Source organism: Dryobates pubescens, chromosome 33 (assembly GCF_014839835.1).
Source record: "Dryobates pubescens isolate bDryPub1 chromosome 33, bDryPub1.pri, whole genome shotgun sequence".
Taxonomy (NCBI): domain Eukaryota; kingdom Metazoa; phylum Chordata; class Aves; order Piciformes; family Picidae; genus Dryobates; species Dryobates pubescens.
In genome coordinates, this window is record NC_071644.1 from 6,199,073 (window position 1) to 6,216,888 (window position 17,816).

At 50.6% G+C, this 17,816-nt stretch overlaps 1 protein-coding gene across 6 annotated transcripts in view; it reads left to right on the forward strand.

The window, feature by feature from the left end:
• The window catches only part of SAMD11 (sterile alpha motif domain containing 11), a 134,708-nt gene that overhangs the window by 42,723 nt on the left and 74,169 nt on the right, over nt 1-17,816 (forward strand). For all 6 annotated transcript variants that reach the window (XM_054175766.1, XM_054175767.1, XM_054175770.1 and 3 more), the window contains exon 4: nt 7,147-7,197. In XM_054175766.1, coding sequence (XP_054031741.1) covers nt 7,147-7,197 — 51 coding nt within the window. The remainder of the gene's footprint in view (nt 1-7,146; nt 7,198-17,816) is intronic.

Consider the following 17,816-nt stretch of genomic DNA (forward strand, 5'->3'; position numbering starts at 1 on the left):
TCAGCTCTGCAGATTACTGGGACAGCATTGCAGAAGAAAATCCTTTTTCTTTCAAATCAGATTTTGGATTCTTGAAAATCTTGCTCTTTTCCAGCACTGCCTGCACCCAACAGTTGCATTACCTTAATTGCAGTGGTTTGGTTAAGCTGTACTGACTCCTGGTGGGAATGGTTGGCTGGCTGTGAGAAAAGGGATTCCTGTTTGGGGAAAAGAATGAGATGAATATAGACCATTTCTATACCCATGCACCTGTCTCCCCTGTATGGTTATTGTGTAGAATCATAGCATTGTTTCAGTTGGAAGAGACCTCTAAGATCATTGAGTCCAACCATTGACCCAGCACCAACATGGCCATTAAACCACTTTAGTCAGACCTAGGTTAGGACCTTTAGCTTCATGAAGCCTTTTTCATTCTCACAGACTTCTTTTCCCCAGCAAGCTGAACTAGCACACCATACAATCAGAATGGTTTGGCTTGGAAGGGACTTAAAGATACCTAGTTCCAACCTCCCTTCCATGGGCAGCGGCACCTCTCACTGGCCCAGGTTGCTCGAGGCCCCATCCAACCTGGCTGCTTTGGTGTTGCTGCTCTCTGGTTTGTCATAGACACACAAGAATCAATGTGGACTAAAACTCTATTGCTCTGGAATAGTTTGGGGAGCATTAACTTCCCTACATTCCCTAGGAGATTCACAGCATCCCAGACTGGTGAGGTCGGAAGGGACCTCTGAAGATATCCCGTGCTAAAGCAGGGCCCCTCAGAGCAGCTTGCCCAGAATCACAATATCCAGGTGGGTTTGGAATCTCTCCAGAGAAGGAGACTCCACATCCTCACTGGGCAGCCTGCTCCAGGGCTCCAGTACCTTCACACCAGAGGAGTTTCTCCTTGTGCTTAGGTGGAGCTTCCTGGGTTCCAGTTCCAAAGGACACTGAGGAGTTACCTTAGGAGCAGCCTTGTGAGCTTTTTCACACTGAGGTTCATCTGCCTTTAAGGGTCTCCAAGCAGAGGAAAGCCAGTGTGGCCAGAGAGTAAGGTTCAGCTTTAACAGCAAGCTTCTCACATGCTGTTGGCTTGAAGCCCAGCATTGGCTTGTGGGTGCATGAATTTAATTTCTATTTTAAAGTCTGGCCTTATTCATTAGCATGGGAGGAGAAATGTAATGATAGCAACTGAGATTTAACAGAGCAGGTTAGGAGCTGCTCACACACAGCTTGCTCCAAGTCCCTTAAGCACCTGTTTAAAATGGTGAAAGTTTTTGGCCTGACCTGTTCCTGAAAGAACCCTACTGGGATCTCACTAAACATCTTCACTGCTGAGTATTGGGCAGGATAGGTGCAGGTAGGTGTAAATAGGAGAGGTGCCCCCTGCCTGAAAGTGTTCAGGGCTGGGTTGGATGAGGCTTTGAGCAACCTGGGCTAGTGGAAGGTGTCCCTTCCTGTGGCAGGGGGCTTGGGACTGGGTGATCTTTGAGGTCCTTCCAACCCAACCCATTCTGTGATTCTATGAAACAGACATGTCTGGTGAAAATGCCTTTGGAGTTCTTGCATCAGAGGAAAAAAAGAGGATTGGGAGCAAAAGTAGGAGCAGATTGTACAATGAGAGCACACAACAGGCTGAGCTCCTTGCCAAATATTGCTCTGAAATAAAAGCCATTTGAGGAGAACTAAGAGCAGCCCTGTCACAGGGTGTTTGTGCAAAGGGAAGCAGATTTCTGGAGAGCCTCATACCACCCCCAGCTCCTTTCTCCTTTTTTATGTCACTCCTCCTCACACCCCTGAACCTTCCATGGCCCTGGTGGCCAGCACCTGCCATGGGATTGGTGCTGTTTGAAACCAGAGGAGAGCATTTGAAGTGAAGGTGCTTACTCAAGGAATGGTGGAGCACTGTCTCCTTGCCCCTATTCAGACATGGAGAGAGCCCAGACAGGAGCAGGTTGCCTTCCCCTGTCCCCCAGCATCCCTCACCTCTCACACCAGCTTTCCAGCCTCCTCCTCACTCAGTGACCATTTTCTAATAGCAAAACTACTGACCTCCACTGAGCCTTAATGGCTGGCTGCTGTCAGCCTTTCCACTGCCTGCCCTTCTAAGTGGAAAGCTGTTCCTGGCATCCCACAAGGCTGCTGCTCTTTGACTCCCTAATTGATTGAAGATCAAACCCAAGCACCCTCCCATAATATTTGTCACAAGCATCTGTTTGTAATTCAGAGCCATGAGGTCCCACCACCTCCAGCTGATGTGCAGTGCACACAGCACTGCCTTTGCCTTCCTTCTCTTGCTTGGCCTCTTCCTGCAATGCTCCCAACCAGTCCAGCCTGGGATGAGAGCTGTGTGACCTTCCTGCTCATGGTGGAGCTCCCTGTCGTGCCAGGCTGTGCCACACAGCACTCCTGCTGGAGCCAGAGCACATCTGGCACTTCTCTACGGCCTTGCTTGTGCTAGAAGGTGGAAAGGTACAGAGAAAGTCCATCCAAAGGCAGTGTTGGTCTGAAATGAGGCTAGGAAGGGACAGTTGTGGGTAAGAGATGGGGCTGTGATAGGTTCTTCTGGCAGTAGCAACCTGTTGTGTAGCTGGATGCTGTCCAGCATCCTCCACACTCAGATGGCATTTGTGTTGGTTGCTGCAGAGTGCACCTGGGATGGTGGAGTGAGCCAAGGGAGCAGCAGAAAGCAAATTGGCCACAGTGCAGAAGCTCAGCTGCAGAGTGAGGTTGTTTCTGCTCCTGGAGTGACAAGACTTCGAGGGGGGGATGCCTGACTCGCACTGTTGGCCTCTTCATGGTTGCCAGCCTGATGCTGAAAGCTTGCAGGGACTGCTAGGGTAAAAAAGAAATGACAGGGAAGGAAAGAACTTCCAAATTAGAAGCTCTCCCAGCTGCTCTGTGTTATTTTGCCAGCTCCACTGCTTTCTTGCCTGGGCTGGATTCTCATTGTACTGCGGGCTCCAGAGATTCACACACGTCTATAAACAATTCAATTCCTTGCACAAACCAAGCTCTGATGTTCTAGTCCCTTTTTACTGAGGTCCCTGATCTCTTGTACCCCCCAGCCTGCCCTCCCTGGCTATGAAGCTGTGCAGGGAGCCTGTTTGTGTGGCTGTGGGGCCCATCTGGCCGTTTTGATTGAACACTTTCTAAGTGATCACTCTGTGCCCGAGACCTTGGCGGGGAGAGGCAGCAGCAGCTGTAGCACCTTTGCTTGCCTGGCCGTGGGGGTTTATTTTCCTTCCTTTCCTCTCAGGAATCTGTGAGGGCCTGGCTCCTGCTCTCCACTCTTTCTCCAACCCAAGGAGGGGCTGGTGTAGCAGATAGTTGGCAAATGATCAGTAATTAGATTTCAATTGGATGAATAACCTGTTCAAGCAAGGCGTGCATTAGCCTCGCAGATCTAATTGGTGGTAGGGGCAGAGCGCTGCAGAGTGAGTGCTTGGTTCTGCTCCCTGCCCCTCCCTCCTCCTCTCCAAAAAGAAAGATAATTAGAATTTAATTTCATTCTCACCTATTCATTTGTCTAAATATGGGTGTTTAATTATCCATCTCAGCAGATAGATGTTTCTGCCTCTGTGTGGATGAGAGCAGCTCCTTTGCGATGAGGTTTTCCCTCCGCCCTGCTTACACTCTTGGTTGCAGTGCTCAGGTGCTCTGAAGTGTAGCTCTGCTGAGGCTCACCATGAGCCATGCCCTCACCCAAGGCTCAGCAGCACGTTCTGCAGCCTGCCCAAGTCGGTAGCTGCAGCAGCCCACGAATCAAGAGAGTTGGTTTGGTTGGGAGAGAACTGTAAGGTCATCCAGTGAGACTGTGAACCCAGCACTGCCAGGTCACCAGCAAACCATGGCCCTCAGCACCACATCTACACAGCTTTGAAACCCCTCCAGGGATGGAGACTCCACCACTGCCATGGGCAGCTTGTTTCAGGCCTTGACTTCCCTTTTGGGGAAGAAACTGTTCCTCATGTCCAACCTAAACCTCCCCTGGTACAACTTGAGGCCATTTTCTCTTGTCCCTTCACTTACTCCTTGGAAGAAGAGACCAAACCCCTTCTGTCTCCAACCTCCATTCAGGGAGTTGTAGCGAGCCAGAAGGTCTTCCTTCAGCCTCCTTTTCTCCAGGCTGAACAACCCCTCAGCTGCTCCTCACCAGCCCTATCCTTCAGGCCCTTCACCAGCTTCATTGCCCTTCTCTAGATCTGCTCCATCACCTCCACATCCTTCTTGCAGTGAGGGTCCCACAACTGAGCCCAGTATTGAGGTGCAGGTTTCCTGCACTGTAGTTTTTTCGTCAGGAGAGGGCCTGTGGAGTTCTAATCAGAGAAACATGGCATTTATCTCTCTACAGCTCAGGACCAAACCCTTTCAGTTGGTTTTTTTTGAGCCACTGAAGAAGCACAAGGTTCCTTTTGAGTCTTTCAGTTGGATTTCCAGGTGGTCCCATGGAGTTCATCATTGCTGTGCAGTGTTTGGAGCTCCCCCACATCCCCTGTGCAGCTGGCAGGGTCTGCTGTGCGAGGTGCTGAGCTGGCATTAAAGGGGCTTTATCGAGGTTTTGTGTGTGCAGGAGATCTGTTCTGAGGAGCAGTGTGAAACCAGGCTTCCACCCTCCACAGTTCCACTGTCTTCTGAGCCATGAGAGCCTTGGCTGGCAGCTTGAATTGGCTTTGAGCATTGGATTCAGATCAGCTTACCTGGAAAGTCCACTTGTGGCCCAGAGTTTGATGGAACTTCAGTTCTTGGAAGTTGTACTCAGTGCCCATTTGGCCTCTGCTTTCCAGAAAGCTTTCAAATGATGCCTGATGCCTTCAGCTTTGAAGAGCAACTGTTATTGCTATAAGCTCAGTAGCTGGGAAGTAGCTACTCCATTTCCCTTTGCAAATAAAACTTTGGGAAGATGGAAAACTGGGATAAGGTTTTATGAACTGTTGCAGATGAAGAAGAATGTGAAAAACTGGGGGCAAGTGCAGCTGTGTTGGTGGAAATGGCCTTAGGTTGTGCCAGGGGAGGTTTAGGCTGGGGAGACCTCATTGCTCTCTACAACTTCCTGAAAGGATGTTGGAGTGAGGTGGGGGTTGGTCTCTTCTCCTTAGTATCAGGTGAGAGGACGAGAGGAAATGGCCTGAAATTGTGCTAAGGGAGGTTTAGTTTGGAGATGAGGAAAAACTTCTTTCCTGCAAGAGTGGTCAGGCATTGGAACAGGCTGCCCAGGGAGGTGGTGGAGTCCCCATCCCTGGAGGAGTCCCCATCCCTGGAGGAGTTCAAGAAACCTGTGACCATGGCACTTCAGGATATGGTTTAACGGGCATGGTGATTGATGGTTGGACTTGGTGATGTTATTCCAACCTTAATGATTGTCAGTTCATCTCTACTAAGATCTACCAATCCCCTAAAAGAACTACTGAGAGAGCCACCTTTTGTGAGCCAGTCTTGAGGAGCAGCACAGCAGAGAGGCCATCCCATTAGTAACACTTGCAGCAGCAGCGTGGCTTGGATGTGAAATTATTTCCGTGCTGAGAGCTGCTTTTGGTTGATTTCTGCAGGAGGCTGAAGCAGGAGCAGCCATTCAGGAAAGCACTTCAAGAGACACTCAAACCTGAGTTGAGTCCTGTTGACTTCACTGCTCGTGTTTAAGTGCTTTCTGCTCCAATTCAGAGCATATCCAAATTGGAAGAAAGGCTCTCTCTGGCTTCAGCAGGTTTCAGATTAGGCTGCTTCTGCTCTTAGATTCACAGATTGCCTTGGGTTGGAAGGGATCCTCAGAGGTCATCTTGTCCAACCCCTCTGCACTCAGCAGGGACATCTCCAGCTAGATCAGGCTGCCCAGGGCCACATGAAGTCTGACCTTGAATGTCTCCAGGGATGGGGCCTCAACCTCATCTCTGGGCAGCCTGTTCCAGTGTCTCACCACTCACATAGTGCAGAACTTCCTCCTGATGTCCAACCTGAATCTGCCCTGCTCCAGTTTCAAACCACTGCCCCTCATTCTATCCACCACAGACCCTTCTAAACAGCCCTTCCCCAGCCTTCCTGTAGGTCCCCTTCAGATACTGAAATGTAGCTCTAAGGTCTCCCTGGAGCCTTTTCTCCAGGCTGAACAGCCCCAGTCTTTCACCCTGATGGTCATACAGGCAGATGGTCCTCAGCTTCACACTGTTGCTTTCTCTAGCTGAGGACAGAGGCAGGGGTGCTGTAGGGATACAGAAAATGCACAGATCTGCAGTTGGCTTCTGCTGGTTGTGATATTTGCAGCCACTGCTGTGTAATGCTTTGGGGAACCTACATCTGCAGGAGCTGATTTATACACACAGCTAGGACCCAGCATGTGCACCAGCAGATGCTGAGAGCTGTGGGAGGAGTGGGTTTGTGCAAGGATGTGGGCTTGCTTGCCAGTTTGCTCTCAGATGGCTGAGGTTCTCATCAATCACACTGACATGGAGAAACAGTGGTGGTCACAGACCTCCTCTGGGCAATGGGGAGGAGATCAGTGATCCCTGGTAGCAAGTGGAGACTCCAGACCACAGAAGGTCAAGCATCTGCCTTAGCCCTCCGGGTTGGTGTAGATGCTGTTCGGTAGCATGAGGGGAGGGGGGGGGAAAAAAAACCCTAACAAAACCAAAGCCAAGAGAAAAACAACCCCTGTGGCTGCTCTGTCTTAATTTAGGATATTGTTCATCTGGAATGTGCTGTTGCTGCTTGTCAGCAGGCAGAGTGACAGAATATGTGAAATTAATTTCCGAGGTGGGAAATTGCTAATAATTTATTTACAGCTGGGGCGGGCGTGGAGGAGGGGCTGCACTGCAGGCACATTGGGCTTCTCTTCATAAAATGCCACTGCACAGCCCTTGCTGCTTCCCCCAAACGTGTTCCTGTTAGTTGAGACGACATCCTGCACTCCCTGCACCTACTAGGGAGGGCTGCATGCAGCAGGGAGAAGTCAGCTCTCCGCCGTGCGGCTCGGCTGCAGGTCTCTCCCTGCGCTGAGTCCTGCTGCAGACACTCCAGACTCCACAGACTACTTCATGGCTGCTGTCTAGAGCCAGGGAGAGGGACTTGGAGAAGGCAAGGGGTGGGTTGTCATGCTGGAGCAGATCTGGTTTAAGTGGCAAGAGATGCAGTGTTCAGCATGTGCCATTGACCTCTCTGTTTGTTTGTCAACAGGATCCACACCCACTGGGATTTAAACATCTCCTTCCGAGAGACCTCTTGCAGGTACCATTTTGGGGCACCCTCTGTGTATGGTAGGCTAAGAGTTTATGATCTGTTACTGGCATGTGGATGCTGTTAGCTGTACATGAACATTGCTGTCTGTCAGTGCTGTGGGTTTTTTCCTTCCTCCCTTGTTCCTCTTTCTCCCCTTAACCACATATCCTTCCTTTTGTGTTTTTGTTCTGGGGAATGTTGTCTGGGGGGGTAAACCTTTTCCTGTTGGAAGAGGGAATTGCTTAGGCTTGTAAAGAAAGCCCATAGTTGGTTTGGATATATTCACTCTGGCTCCCTTTTGGAAGAAAGCAGTGTTGGGGTGGCCCAGACCTCTGTTTTCTGACCTGGGAGACACAAGAGTCTGCATCTCATTTGTGAAAGCGATTCTCTGCATGAAAGGTTCATTGAAGGCCAGGCTGATGCTCCTGACTTGCACAGTGTTGTGCTCAGCCAGCTTAGAGCAGTGCTACCTCAAAAGGTGAGCAGGTGACTGTACCTGACAAGAATCACTGGGTGACAGATGCTGTGGGAAAGGTGACACCACTGAGACACCCCTGGTCCTGCAAGAGCTTACACATGTTAAGTGTCCAGCTGCAGGGTTGGGTGTCAGGGCTTGGAGCCAGCAGGGCTCTGCCTTCCGCACCCTGAGGCGTGACTGGGTTGAGCTGGAGCTGCAGGAGTGCAGTGCAGGAGTGCTGACAAAGTCAGCTCAGGCAAAAGCTGCCTTTCAGAAATGCCAAGTGTTTTAAAAGGCACAAATACAAGAAATGCCATCAAGGTCTGAACTGTGAGAGGGGGATTGCCTCAACCACTCTGCGTTGGTTCTAAAGTCTGGTTTCCTGCAGTAGCAGATCCTAAGAAGGTGGAGGCTGATGAATTGAAGATAGCCAGTTACAAACATTCACAGACTGATGGATTCACTGAATGGTTTGGGTTGGAAAGGACTTTAAAGACCATCCAGTTCCAACCCCTCTCCCATGGGCAGGGATACCTTCTCTAGACCAGGTTGCTCAATACCACCATGGCCACTAAACCACATCCCAAAGCACCGTGTCCAGGCATTTCTTGAACACCTCCAGGGACCCATTCACACATCCCCACTCTATCCTCCAACTTCAGGACAATTTGGACCGTTCTGCTGGCAGCATTGGTGGGTGAAGGTTCTAACCCAAACTGTGCACCAGGAGAGACAAATCCATCTTGGTTTAATGAAGTAGTGGAGTGTGAATGAAGTCTTGGCATCCCCATGAGGGGAGTGAAGAGTGAGAAATCTCCACTGATTCACACTCCATTAGAGAACCAGGGAGGGCAGAGGTATTCAGTGGTGTTTCAGTGAGCACAGGCTGTGGCCCTGAGGCATAAACCCCCATAATTCCTGAAATTTATGATGTTAAGAACACAAACCCTCAGCCACCACCCTGATCAGTAAGTGCCTGGAAGCCAGTTTAGAGAGCACATCTCACCCAGCACTCCTATAAAAACCAGCTGAAGTCTTTTTTTCCCCCTCCCCTGTGGCAGCCTTTGGTATAAAATTCCTGCCTTGTTGCTTATAAGCTTTTGGGGCTCTAAAATACAAAAGAATGGATTCCTTCCAGGCAGCCCCTTTCATGATAAATTTCAGCCCAGAGCAGAGTTTTATGGCTGAGTTATAAACTCTAAAAGGCAGAGGTTTGCCATGGAAGTGCTGACACAAGCCTTAATTAACAGCCACGTGGACAAGGATCCTGCACAGTGGCAGCTAAGGGTGCAAACACCTCTTGAGGTTAGAGTTCCTAGCTTAAAAAAACAACAGTAAAAGACAGTTCTGAACTTCAAATGCAGAGACTCAAAGAACTGGCTGATTTTTGTTGATGTCAACAAGTCCACTCCTTGGGCTTCCTCAGCTTAACTGTTTGTTCCCTTTAGTTTAGGCAGAGGAATAGCATAGCACAGCATAGCACAGCACAGCACAGCACAGCACAGCACAGCACAGCACAGCACAGCACAGCACAGCATAGCATAGACCAGGTTAGAAGAGACCTTCAAGATCATTGAGTCCAACCTATCATCCAACACCACCTAATCAACTAAACCATGCAACCAAGCACCCTATCAAGTCTCCTCCTGAACACCTCCTCTGTGTAGAACTTCTTCCTCACCTCCAGCCTAAACCTCCCCTGGCACAACTTGAGACTGTGTCCTCTTGTTCTGGTGCTGCTTGCCTGGGAGAAGAGACCAACCCCCACCTGGCTCCAACCTCCCTTCAGGGAGTTGCAGAGAGCAAGAAGGTCTCCCCTGAGCCTCCTCTTCTGCAGGCTAAGCAACCCCAGCTCCCTCAGCCTCTCCTCCCAGGGCTGTGCTCCAGACCCCTCCCCAGCTTTGTTGCCCTTCTCTGGACACCTTCCAGCAAGTCAACATCCTTCCTAACCTGAGGAGCCCAGAATTGGACACAGGACTGCCCTGATCAGTGCTGAGTACAGGGGCAGAATGACCTCCCTGCTCCTGCTGGCCACACTGTTCCTGATGCAGGCCAGGATGCCATTGGCCCTCTGGGCTACATGGGCACACTGCAGGCTCATGTTCAGCCTACCATCAACCAGCACCGCCAGGTCCCTCTCTGCCTGGCTGCTCTCAGCCACTCTGACCCCAGCCTGTAGCACTGCCTGGGGTTGCTGTGGCCAATGTGCAGAACCCAGCCACAGCTGAGGAATTCTCAGTGGTTGCCCCTGGGAAGAGAAGTTTTGCTTTGGAGGTTCAGTGGTTAGTCCAACGATCAACAGTTCAATGGTTAATGGTTCAGTGGTTGGTGCAGCTAGCAGGAATGATCCCCAGCCAGCTGTTTTGGGAGAAAACAACATGTGGTGGTGTGTGGCAAAAGGAGTTTGTGTGCCTATGTGTCAGTAGAGAAGAAGGTTGCATGCAGCTAAGTGGCCTCAAGTGCTGCAGGTTCTGTGAATCATCTGGCACACCTGAAATACATCAAGGGGTGCCAGAAAAGGTTTAGACTCATAGGATCACAGGGTCATCTGGGTTGGAAGAGACCTGTAAGAGCATTGAGTGAAATCATGAACCCAGCACCGCCAGGGCACCACTAAACCATGGCCCTCAGCACCACTTCCACACAGCTTTGCAATCCTCCAGGGATGGGGACTCCACCACTGCCCTGGGCAGCCTTGACCACCCTTTTGGTGAAGAAATTGTTCCTCATGTCTAACCTAAACCTCCCCTGGTGCAACTTGAAGCTGTTTCCTATGTCCTATTACTTGTTCCTTGGGAGAAGAGCTCAAACCCCATCTGGCTCCAAGCCAGGGAGCTGCAGAGGGCAATGAGGTCTCCCCTCAGCCTCCTTTTCTCCAGGCTGCACAACCCCAGCTCCCTCAGCTGCTCCTCACCAGCCCTGTTCTCCAGACCCTTCAGCAGCTTTGTTGCCCTTCTGTGGACCCTTTCCAGCACCTCAGAGTCCTTCCTGGAGTGAGTGGCCCAAAACTCAACACAGTATTCAAGCTGACTTCTGTTCTCAGTGACTTGCATAATTCAGCACATGGGAGCTGCAGAGGTCACCCCAGACCCATGCCAGGCAATCATTAGGGTGCACCACACGTGCATGAGCACACACAGTCACCATGCTGCTGTAAATCCTGCACATCTGAGAGCTGCCATCTTAATTTACCTGCCTCTTTGTCACAGCTTTGCCTTTGATCTTCCTTTCCAAGTTGTCAGAGGATACCTGGATTCATTGGATTTACCCACCTGAGAACTGCTGTCTGCAGTGCCCTGGATAAAAAAGCCATTTAATTGGGTACAGACCATTCTATACCCAAAGAACCAAAAAGCTGGAGATAGGGGAATTGTCCTGAAAGGGAAGATTAGGATCTCTCCTTCCCTTTGCCAGGTGCTTTGCTCCCTTCCCTTTTAAGCTTTGAAGTTAAACCAGGTTTGAGGCTTTGTTTACAGGTAGTCTTCCTTTAAAAGTACCTTTTTAAGGTATGGACAAGCTGTTCCTGGAATAATTTGCTGCAGTGTGTCAGAGCTGCTCAGGAAATGATGCATTTCTCCTTTTCTTTCAAGACTAGCCTGTCAGATTTGGAAATAGTAAACACCAGGTTAAAGCCTGGGCTCTGCCACAAGCTGCCTGCTCTCTGCTCCCCTTGATTCCAGCCCTGAGTCACAGCTGCTCAGCACCACAGGCAGGATTACCTTGCTGAGGCAAAGGCATCTCATGAAAATAAATTGTGGAATAAAAAAGGAGTTCTGGGGAGGAAAAGGATTTTTCCCTTCTGCTTGTTGCCACTTGGTGTCTTGAGGGAGCTGCAGGGAGGTGAGTGAGAGAGAGATAAGAGGCCATGCATCTTAATACCATGCAGTGATGCAGCTCAGGGTGGAATAAACATTTTGCTCACCTGAGAATTTCAAGATGCTGTCAGTGCAATTAAGCCAGCCCTGCTTCCACCAGAGTCAGGAGTTGTTTAGTGTTGCCCTGTCAAAGGTGGCTTAACATGGAGTAACAACAGGTTCCAGTACAAATAAAGGGTTGGTCTGCTGGAAAGCAGCTCTGTGGAGAAGGACCTTGGAGTCCTGGTGGACAGTAAGTTATCCAGGGGACAGCAGTGTGTCCTCATGGCCAAGAAGGGCAATGGCCTCCTGGGGTGCATTAAGAAAAACAGGGCCAGCAGGTTGAGGGAAGTTCTCTTCCTCTGTCTCTACTCTGCCCTGGTGAGGCCACAGCTGGAGTATTGTGTCCAGTTTGAACCCTGGCATAAACCCTTACTCAGCCAGAACTGAGTTTAACCTGGTTTATTCCATGTCTGTGTTTGGTCTGTGTGGTACAGCTGAGAGAATTGTAGTTAAGGAGGACTGGAAGAGGTTAGTCAAGAAGGAAAAGGCTATTAAAGAGATCAGGCTAAGGGGAAGAAGCAGATGCAATGGGAATGGGACATGGGAACAGACATGGGAAATGGGACAGGAGGAGCAAACCAAAGGGAACTGAATTGATTTAGCTCATTCCTTTGGAAAGATACACAGGGAGAGAAGAGGAAAGCAGGAGAGGGGAATGAAAAGTAGATGGTTCTGATCATGTCAGGGCTGAGCCTGACTCAGCAGGAAGTGTTGCTGTGTGATGCAGGTAGCCTTGTGACAGGCACCAGAGCATCCTGCTGCTCTGCCCTTCAGGGATTGATGCAGGGCGGCTGCTGGGCTGCCTGTTTAGTTGGTTATTTTTTCCTAGTAAGCTTTTGCTTTTTAATCTAGGAGACTTGAAGTAGGTACTAAAAGGTCACCAGAAGATTTTAGCAGCTGGAAGCTAGATGTGACCCCTGAAGGCCCTGCAGTCTTTAGCATCTGCTGCTGAAAGAGCTGGTGTTTGTCAGATAAGCACCTTTGAGTTCCAGCAGAAAGATCAGACGGTGGCAGAGGGACAGGAGTGCCTTCAAATGGGGACCTGCCTTCACCCTGCCACGTCAGTCACTGAGTTCTGCCCCCACACCAGCAGACAGCAGGCCTGAAGCTGTAGCCCCAGCTGAAAAAGCTGATAGTGAGCTGAACCAAACAGGATGAGCTGGGGTTTGCCTATCTGAGTCAAGTCAGAGCAGAGCAGGCTGATGAGCTACCAGCTGCGTGTAGGTGTGCAGAGCTGTTTCCATGAGTCTTGGTGACTTTGGAGGCCAGCTGTGAAGCTGACTCTTGGCTGGATGCTATAGAAAGCAGTGAAATACCAGAGTGTATTAAACCAGGACTCCTGCACTGAGATGGGGAGGGCACCTAGGTAACACCAGGCTGAATTCAGCCCTTCCAGGTCATTTCTGCTGTGGCTTTGGGATGTGGAATTTCTGCTGTGGCTTTGAGATGCTTGAGGCAGCGTTTTGGTGGAATACACAAAGAGCTCTCCCCTTTTTCACTGTTCAACCTGGGAACCAGGACATGCTTCCTGAAGGCAAAGCCAATGCATACAAGGAAGCTCTTGGCTAATGCCACTGCTGTTGGCAGTCAAGAGCTGGCTATGTGGAGACAATGTGCTGGAAGGAAAAGACTTTCCAGGTGGGTGAGCTCAGTTTGCTCATCAAACAGTGACATACCTGTTTGACCTGAGACAATAGCTGCCCCCCAAGTAAATGGATGTGTTCTTTTGTTTGGCTGGGAGAAGAGAAGTAAAGTAAATGCACAGCAAATCCATGTAGTTGGTAGCCACGAACAAGAATGGTCTGTGTCAGAGTGAAGAGCATTTGGGAAGCTTCAGCCAAGAAGCTAAGCCTCAAGTTCTGTGTGAAAAATAAGAGTAATCTTGGCTCTGTTTGTGTTTGATCACCCACAAAGCATCCATGTGAAGCTGGGAAGTGTAGACACTGAGATCAGATGGGAGGTGCTGGCACACGTGGGCCTGATGTTCCGCAGACTCATGGAGTTGTTCAGTTTGGAAGAGACCCTTAGGATCATCAAGTCCAGCTGCTAACCCAGTGCTGCCAGGGCACCACTAAACCATGGCCCTCAGCACCACATCCAGATGGCTTTAAAACCCCTCTAGGGATGGGGACTCCAGCACTGCCCTGGGCAGCCTCTTCATGTGCGTGGTCGTCTCTGGTCATCACTGTGGTCACCTGTTGTGGGAGGGGGCTGCAGTGAACCTTTTGGAGGGCAACTGGGGAGATTGTGGATAAACCAGGCCTGTGAAGGCATCTTAAGACCTTGAGATATATTTGAGATAGACATAAGGGATCTGCTGGAGAGAGTCCAATGGAGAGTCATGAGGATGACTGTGGGACTTGAACATTCTCTCCTCCTATGGGGAAAGCCTGAGAGCCCTGGGGCTGTGTAGCCTGGAGAGGAGAAGGCTGAGAGGGGATCTTACCAATGTCTGTAAATATCTGAGGAGTGGGTGTCAGGATGAAGGTGCCAGGCTCTTTTCTGTGGTGTCCAGTGATGGGACAAGGAACAGTGGGTACAAGCTAGAACCCAGGAGGTTCCACCTCCACACGAGGAGAAACTTCCTTCCTGTGAGAGTGCTGCAGCCCTGGAGCAGGCTGCCCAGAGAGGTTGTGGAGTCTCCTTCTCTGGGCACTTTCAAGACCCACCTGGATGTGTTCCTGTGTGGCCTGCCCTGGGTGATCCTGCTTTGGACTTGATGATCTCTGGAGGTCCCTTCTAAGCCCTAACATCCTGTGGTTCTGTGATAAGCTTGCTTGGGGTTTTGGGGGGAGCATTTCAGCTGCACACAGCCAGCGAAAAGAGAATCATCCTTCTGCTTTTAGATTGTGTGTTGGATCCAGACTTCAAGGGGTCTGTTTTTGGAGCCAGGAGGCTTGCTGACCTCCCTCTTCACACCCTGTTGTGAAATGGAAAGGATTCAAATCTGCCTTGTCCTTAGTACCCTGGATATGAATGATTCCTGTGGATCATCACTTCCCACTGTTCACTGCCTGAACTTCCACCCTGTCACCCATTTCAAATGGCTCATCTGAGCACTTTTAATATTTCATCAGTTCAAAGCAGGCTGCTTAATGAATTGAGAAAATGAGGAGAATTTGGGATATTTAAAGAGGCCTTCCATCCATTAGGCACAGCAGCTGTGTGTCAGTGACATCTCCCTTTCATTGGCTGAGCAAAACAGTTTGATTTTGTCTTGTTACTGAGGCACGTTGGAACGCAGCATCTAGGCAAGCCCAAAACTTCAGGGAATGCTCTGCCTGTCAGCAGGACAAGCCCCACTGGTTGGAGAGCTACTAAAATGTGCCAAACAAAATGTGTCAGGAGCTTGTGTCAGGCACAAACCCTGTGAGGAGAGGCTGAGGGAGCTGGGGTTGCTGAGCCTGGAGAAGGGGAGGCTCAGGGGAGACCTTATTGCTCTCTCCAACTCCCTGAAGGGAGGTTGCAGCCAGATGGGGGTTGGTCTCTTCTCCCAGGCAAGCAGCACCTGAACAAGAGGACACAGTCTCAAGCTGTTTAGGCTGGAGATGAGGAGAAAGTTCTTCACAGAAAGAGTAATTGGCCACTGGGATGTGCTGCCCAGGGAGGTGGTGGAGTCCCTGTCCCTGGAGGTGTTCATAAAGGGATTGGATGTGGCACTGGGAGCCACGGTTTAGTTGTCAGGAGGTGTTGGGTGACAGCTTGGACTTGATGAGCTCTGAGGTCTTTTCCAACCTTATTGATTGTATGAAAATCAGGACCTCCAGGCTGCCTGGTGCTGTGGGTTGAAGAATCCTTTGGCCCTTCCCTGCACTTGCAGGCATGCAGTGGGAGCAGCTGCTTATCTTAGAGGGTGAGGTTGGGTGTGCCTTGGGTTCTGGCAAGGAAGAGAGTTTGAGAAGTGTTTCTTTTTCCTTTGAGAGGAGTTTGGAGATCAGCATGGGAGACCAAGGGACTTGGGGTAAGCAGGGATGGTTAGGTGGCTGCTACTGACCCACTGGAAATCTGAGAGAGGGGTTTGGAAATTCACCTGGGAGCACACTGAGCCACTGGGAAGGTGATGGAAAGGAAAAGGGAGAGAGATTCTGATGCTCTAGGATGAGGAAGGGGTCTGTGAAGCAGGGAGTACTGGGGGTTGACTTGCAAGGTTTGTGTGGTGAGGAGGGAGTGGAAGGGCAGTGTGGGGATGCCCCAGGGTGTCTTGACTCACAATACTTGTGTCATCCAACCCTCCAGCTGCATTTCTGCTTGCTGTGGTTGCTTTCATTGTTCTCTTAGTGAAACTTCTTTCATTAGTGGCCAAGGTGAGCTGCAGCCTGTGCATGGGGAGGGGCTGATCAATAGTGGGGGGGGTTGATGGATGTTCAGAGGAAAACTGTGCAGGCACTTGCAGTGGTTGTGGCAGATGAGCCAATGAAGATGGACCATTATGGAAGATCCTTCTGAACTGGGGTGAGTTTGTGGTGCAGCTGGTCCTGTGTGTAGCTGGATGCACATCTGCACTAAGAAGAAATTGCAGATGGGAGGAAAGAGTCTGGAAGGGACCTTCAGGCTTCTTGCCAGCTGGGGGTACTGGGTCTCATGTCCTTCTGAGGGGAGAGCAACAGCAAGATTTCATCCAAGTGCTGTCAGTCACCAGGTAGATGCAGGGTCCAGGTTTGTGCAGCAAATAGGGAAGCTAGAGGTGAGTTTGGGAGATAAGGAGAAGGAGCCAGCAAGGGCATCAGCAGGCAGCTTGCCTCCCAGCAATGTGCCCTGTGGCAGTTCAGAGGAGCTGAGGCTGCCCAGCTTACACCAGAGACGTCCTGGAGAGGAGGTAAGGCACAGAGAGGTCTGGAGGAAGGAGGCAGCCCCTCTGCTCCTCAGAGCTGCTCATACATATGCTTGCTTGCATCCAGCTTCTTTGCCTGGGGCTTATCTGCCTGTCTCTGATGGAAAAGTGACACAGCCTGTCAGCAGGTCATGCTGCCTATTGTTTAACAGTGCAGCAAGCTCTGCTGCTGCCCCTTGCACCCCCCTCCCAGCCCCATCCACTTCTCTATTAGACACCTGATCAGAGCCTTCAAATCCTTGACCCAAATCCTCCTGTGCCCAGCTTTATGTCTTATCCTGCTCTGGTTCTTCTGTCCACCACCAGCCTGAGAGGGAAGGTATTGGCTGTGTGCTGAGGGAGATGATGGTTTGAGCTGTGTGCAAGGTGGTAAGCAGGAGTGAGGGAGGGGGGAGAAGAGCCCTTGAGCGGTCTGAGCTGTGAGCTTTCCCTGATCCACATCCCTCCTCTCTTTCTGCTGACTCAGTGACCCTAGGTTTTACTGCCTGGGAGTGTCAGGGGCAGTGACCTTGCCTGGCTGCTCAAGGACCTCTGCACTCAAAGGCCATGGCAGGGCAAGCCAAGACATGCAGAGGAGAAAGTTCTTTTGCGCCGTTTCTTATCCCCAAGATGACTCTCAGGCTTCGCCAGGCAGGAGGATGGTTACTCCTGTGCTGATATGGTGCTGCAGGGGTGGCAGGGAGTCAGAGTGGTCACCTTGTGAAGTGTGCTTTTGGGTTTTTTCACTTCTGGGTGGGAAAGCTCCCCCTGGCAGGAAGGAAGAGGCTGAGAGGATTCATCAATCCTTGGGAGTAACACAGCTGCTTCTCCACCCAGAGCACTCAGTTCAGCGTGGTTGGGCTTTGGAGCCGGAGGGTTTCTCTTCGCTCCCTGCTGGGCACAGACACAGGTTCATCGTTCTGAGCAGCCATTATTAACTGGGAGCACAAGAGGGTGAGCTCCTGACAGGTTGTGTGCAGGAGGTCAGGCAAGGTAGACAGAAGAGTCCCTTCTGGGGCTTAAAATCAATGAATGTGTGATTAAACAGTGGCTGGACACTGCAGGTGGAGGGAGAAGCAGTGATAGTGGTGGCATTTCATGTGGGAGATGTGGTCAGGTCTTGAAGCAGCAGTCCCAAGCTCATCTCTTGTCTTTCTGGGTCCTTTCAATGAGCCCCAGATTTACACATAGCAGGGAGACAGAAGGTGTCTTTATTTTTCCCAGGGGCTGCACTGGAGTGCACATAATTCCTTTGGAAATCAGGGCCCAGGTTTGTTCTGGGCTTAAAAAAAAACCCCCACCCACAAAAGCTAGCTAAAAACCACCAGGAGAGCCTTTGAGTGCTTGGTTGACCCCAGTCCTGCCATCCCTCCAGAGCTGTGCTGTTACATAAGGTTGTTTCTCAGAGCTGTAATGATGCAGCAGTATTTATAGCCCAATCTGG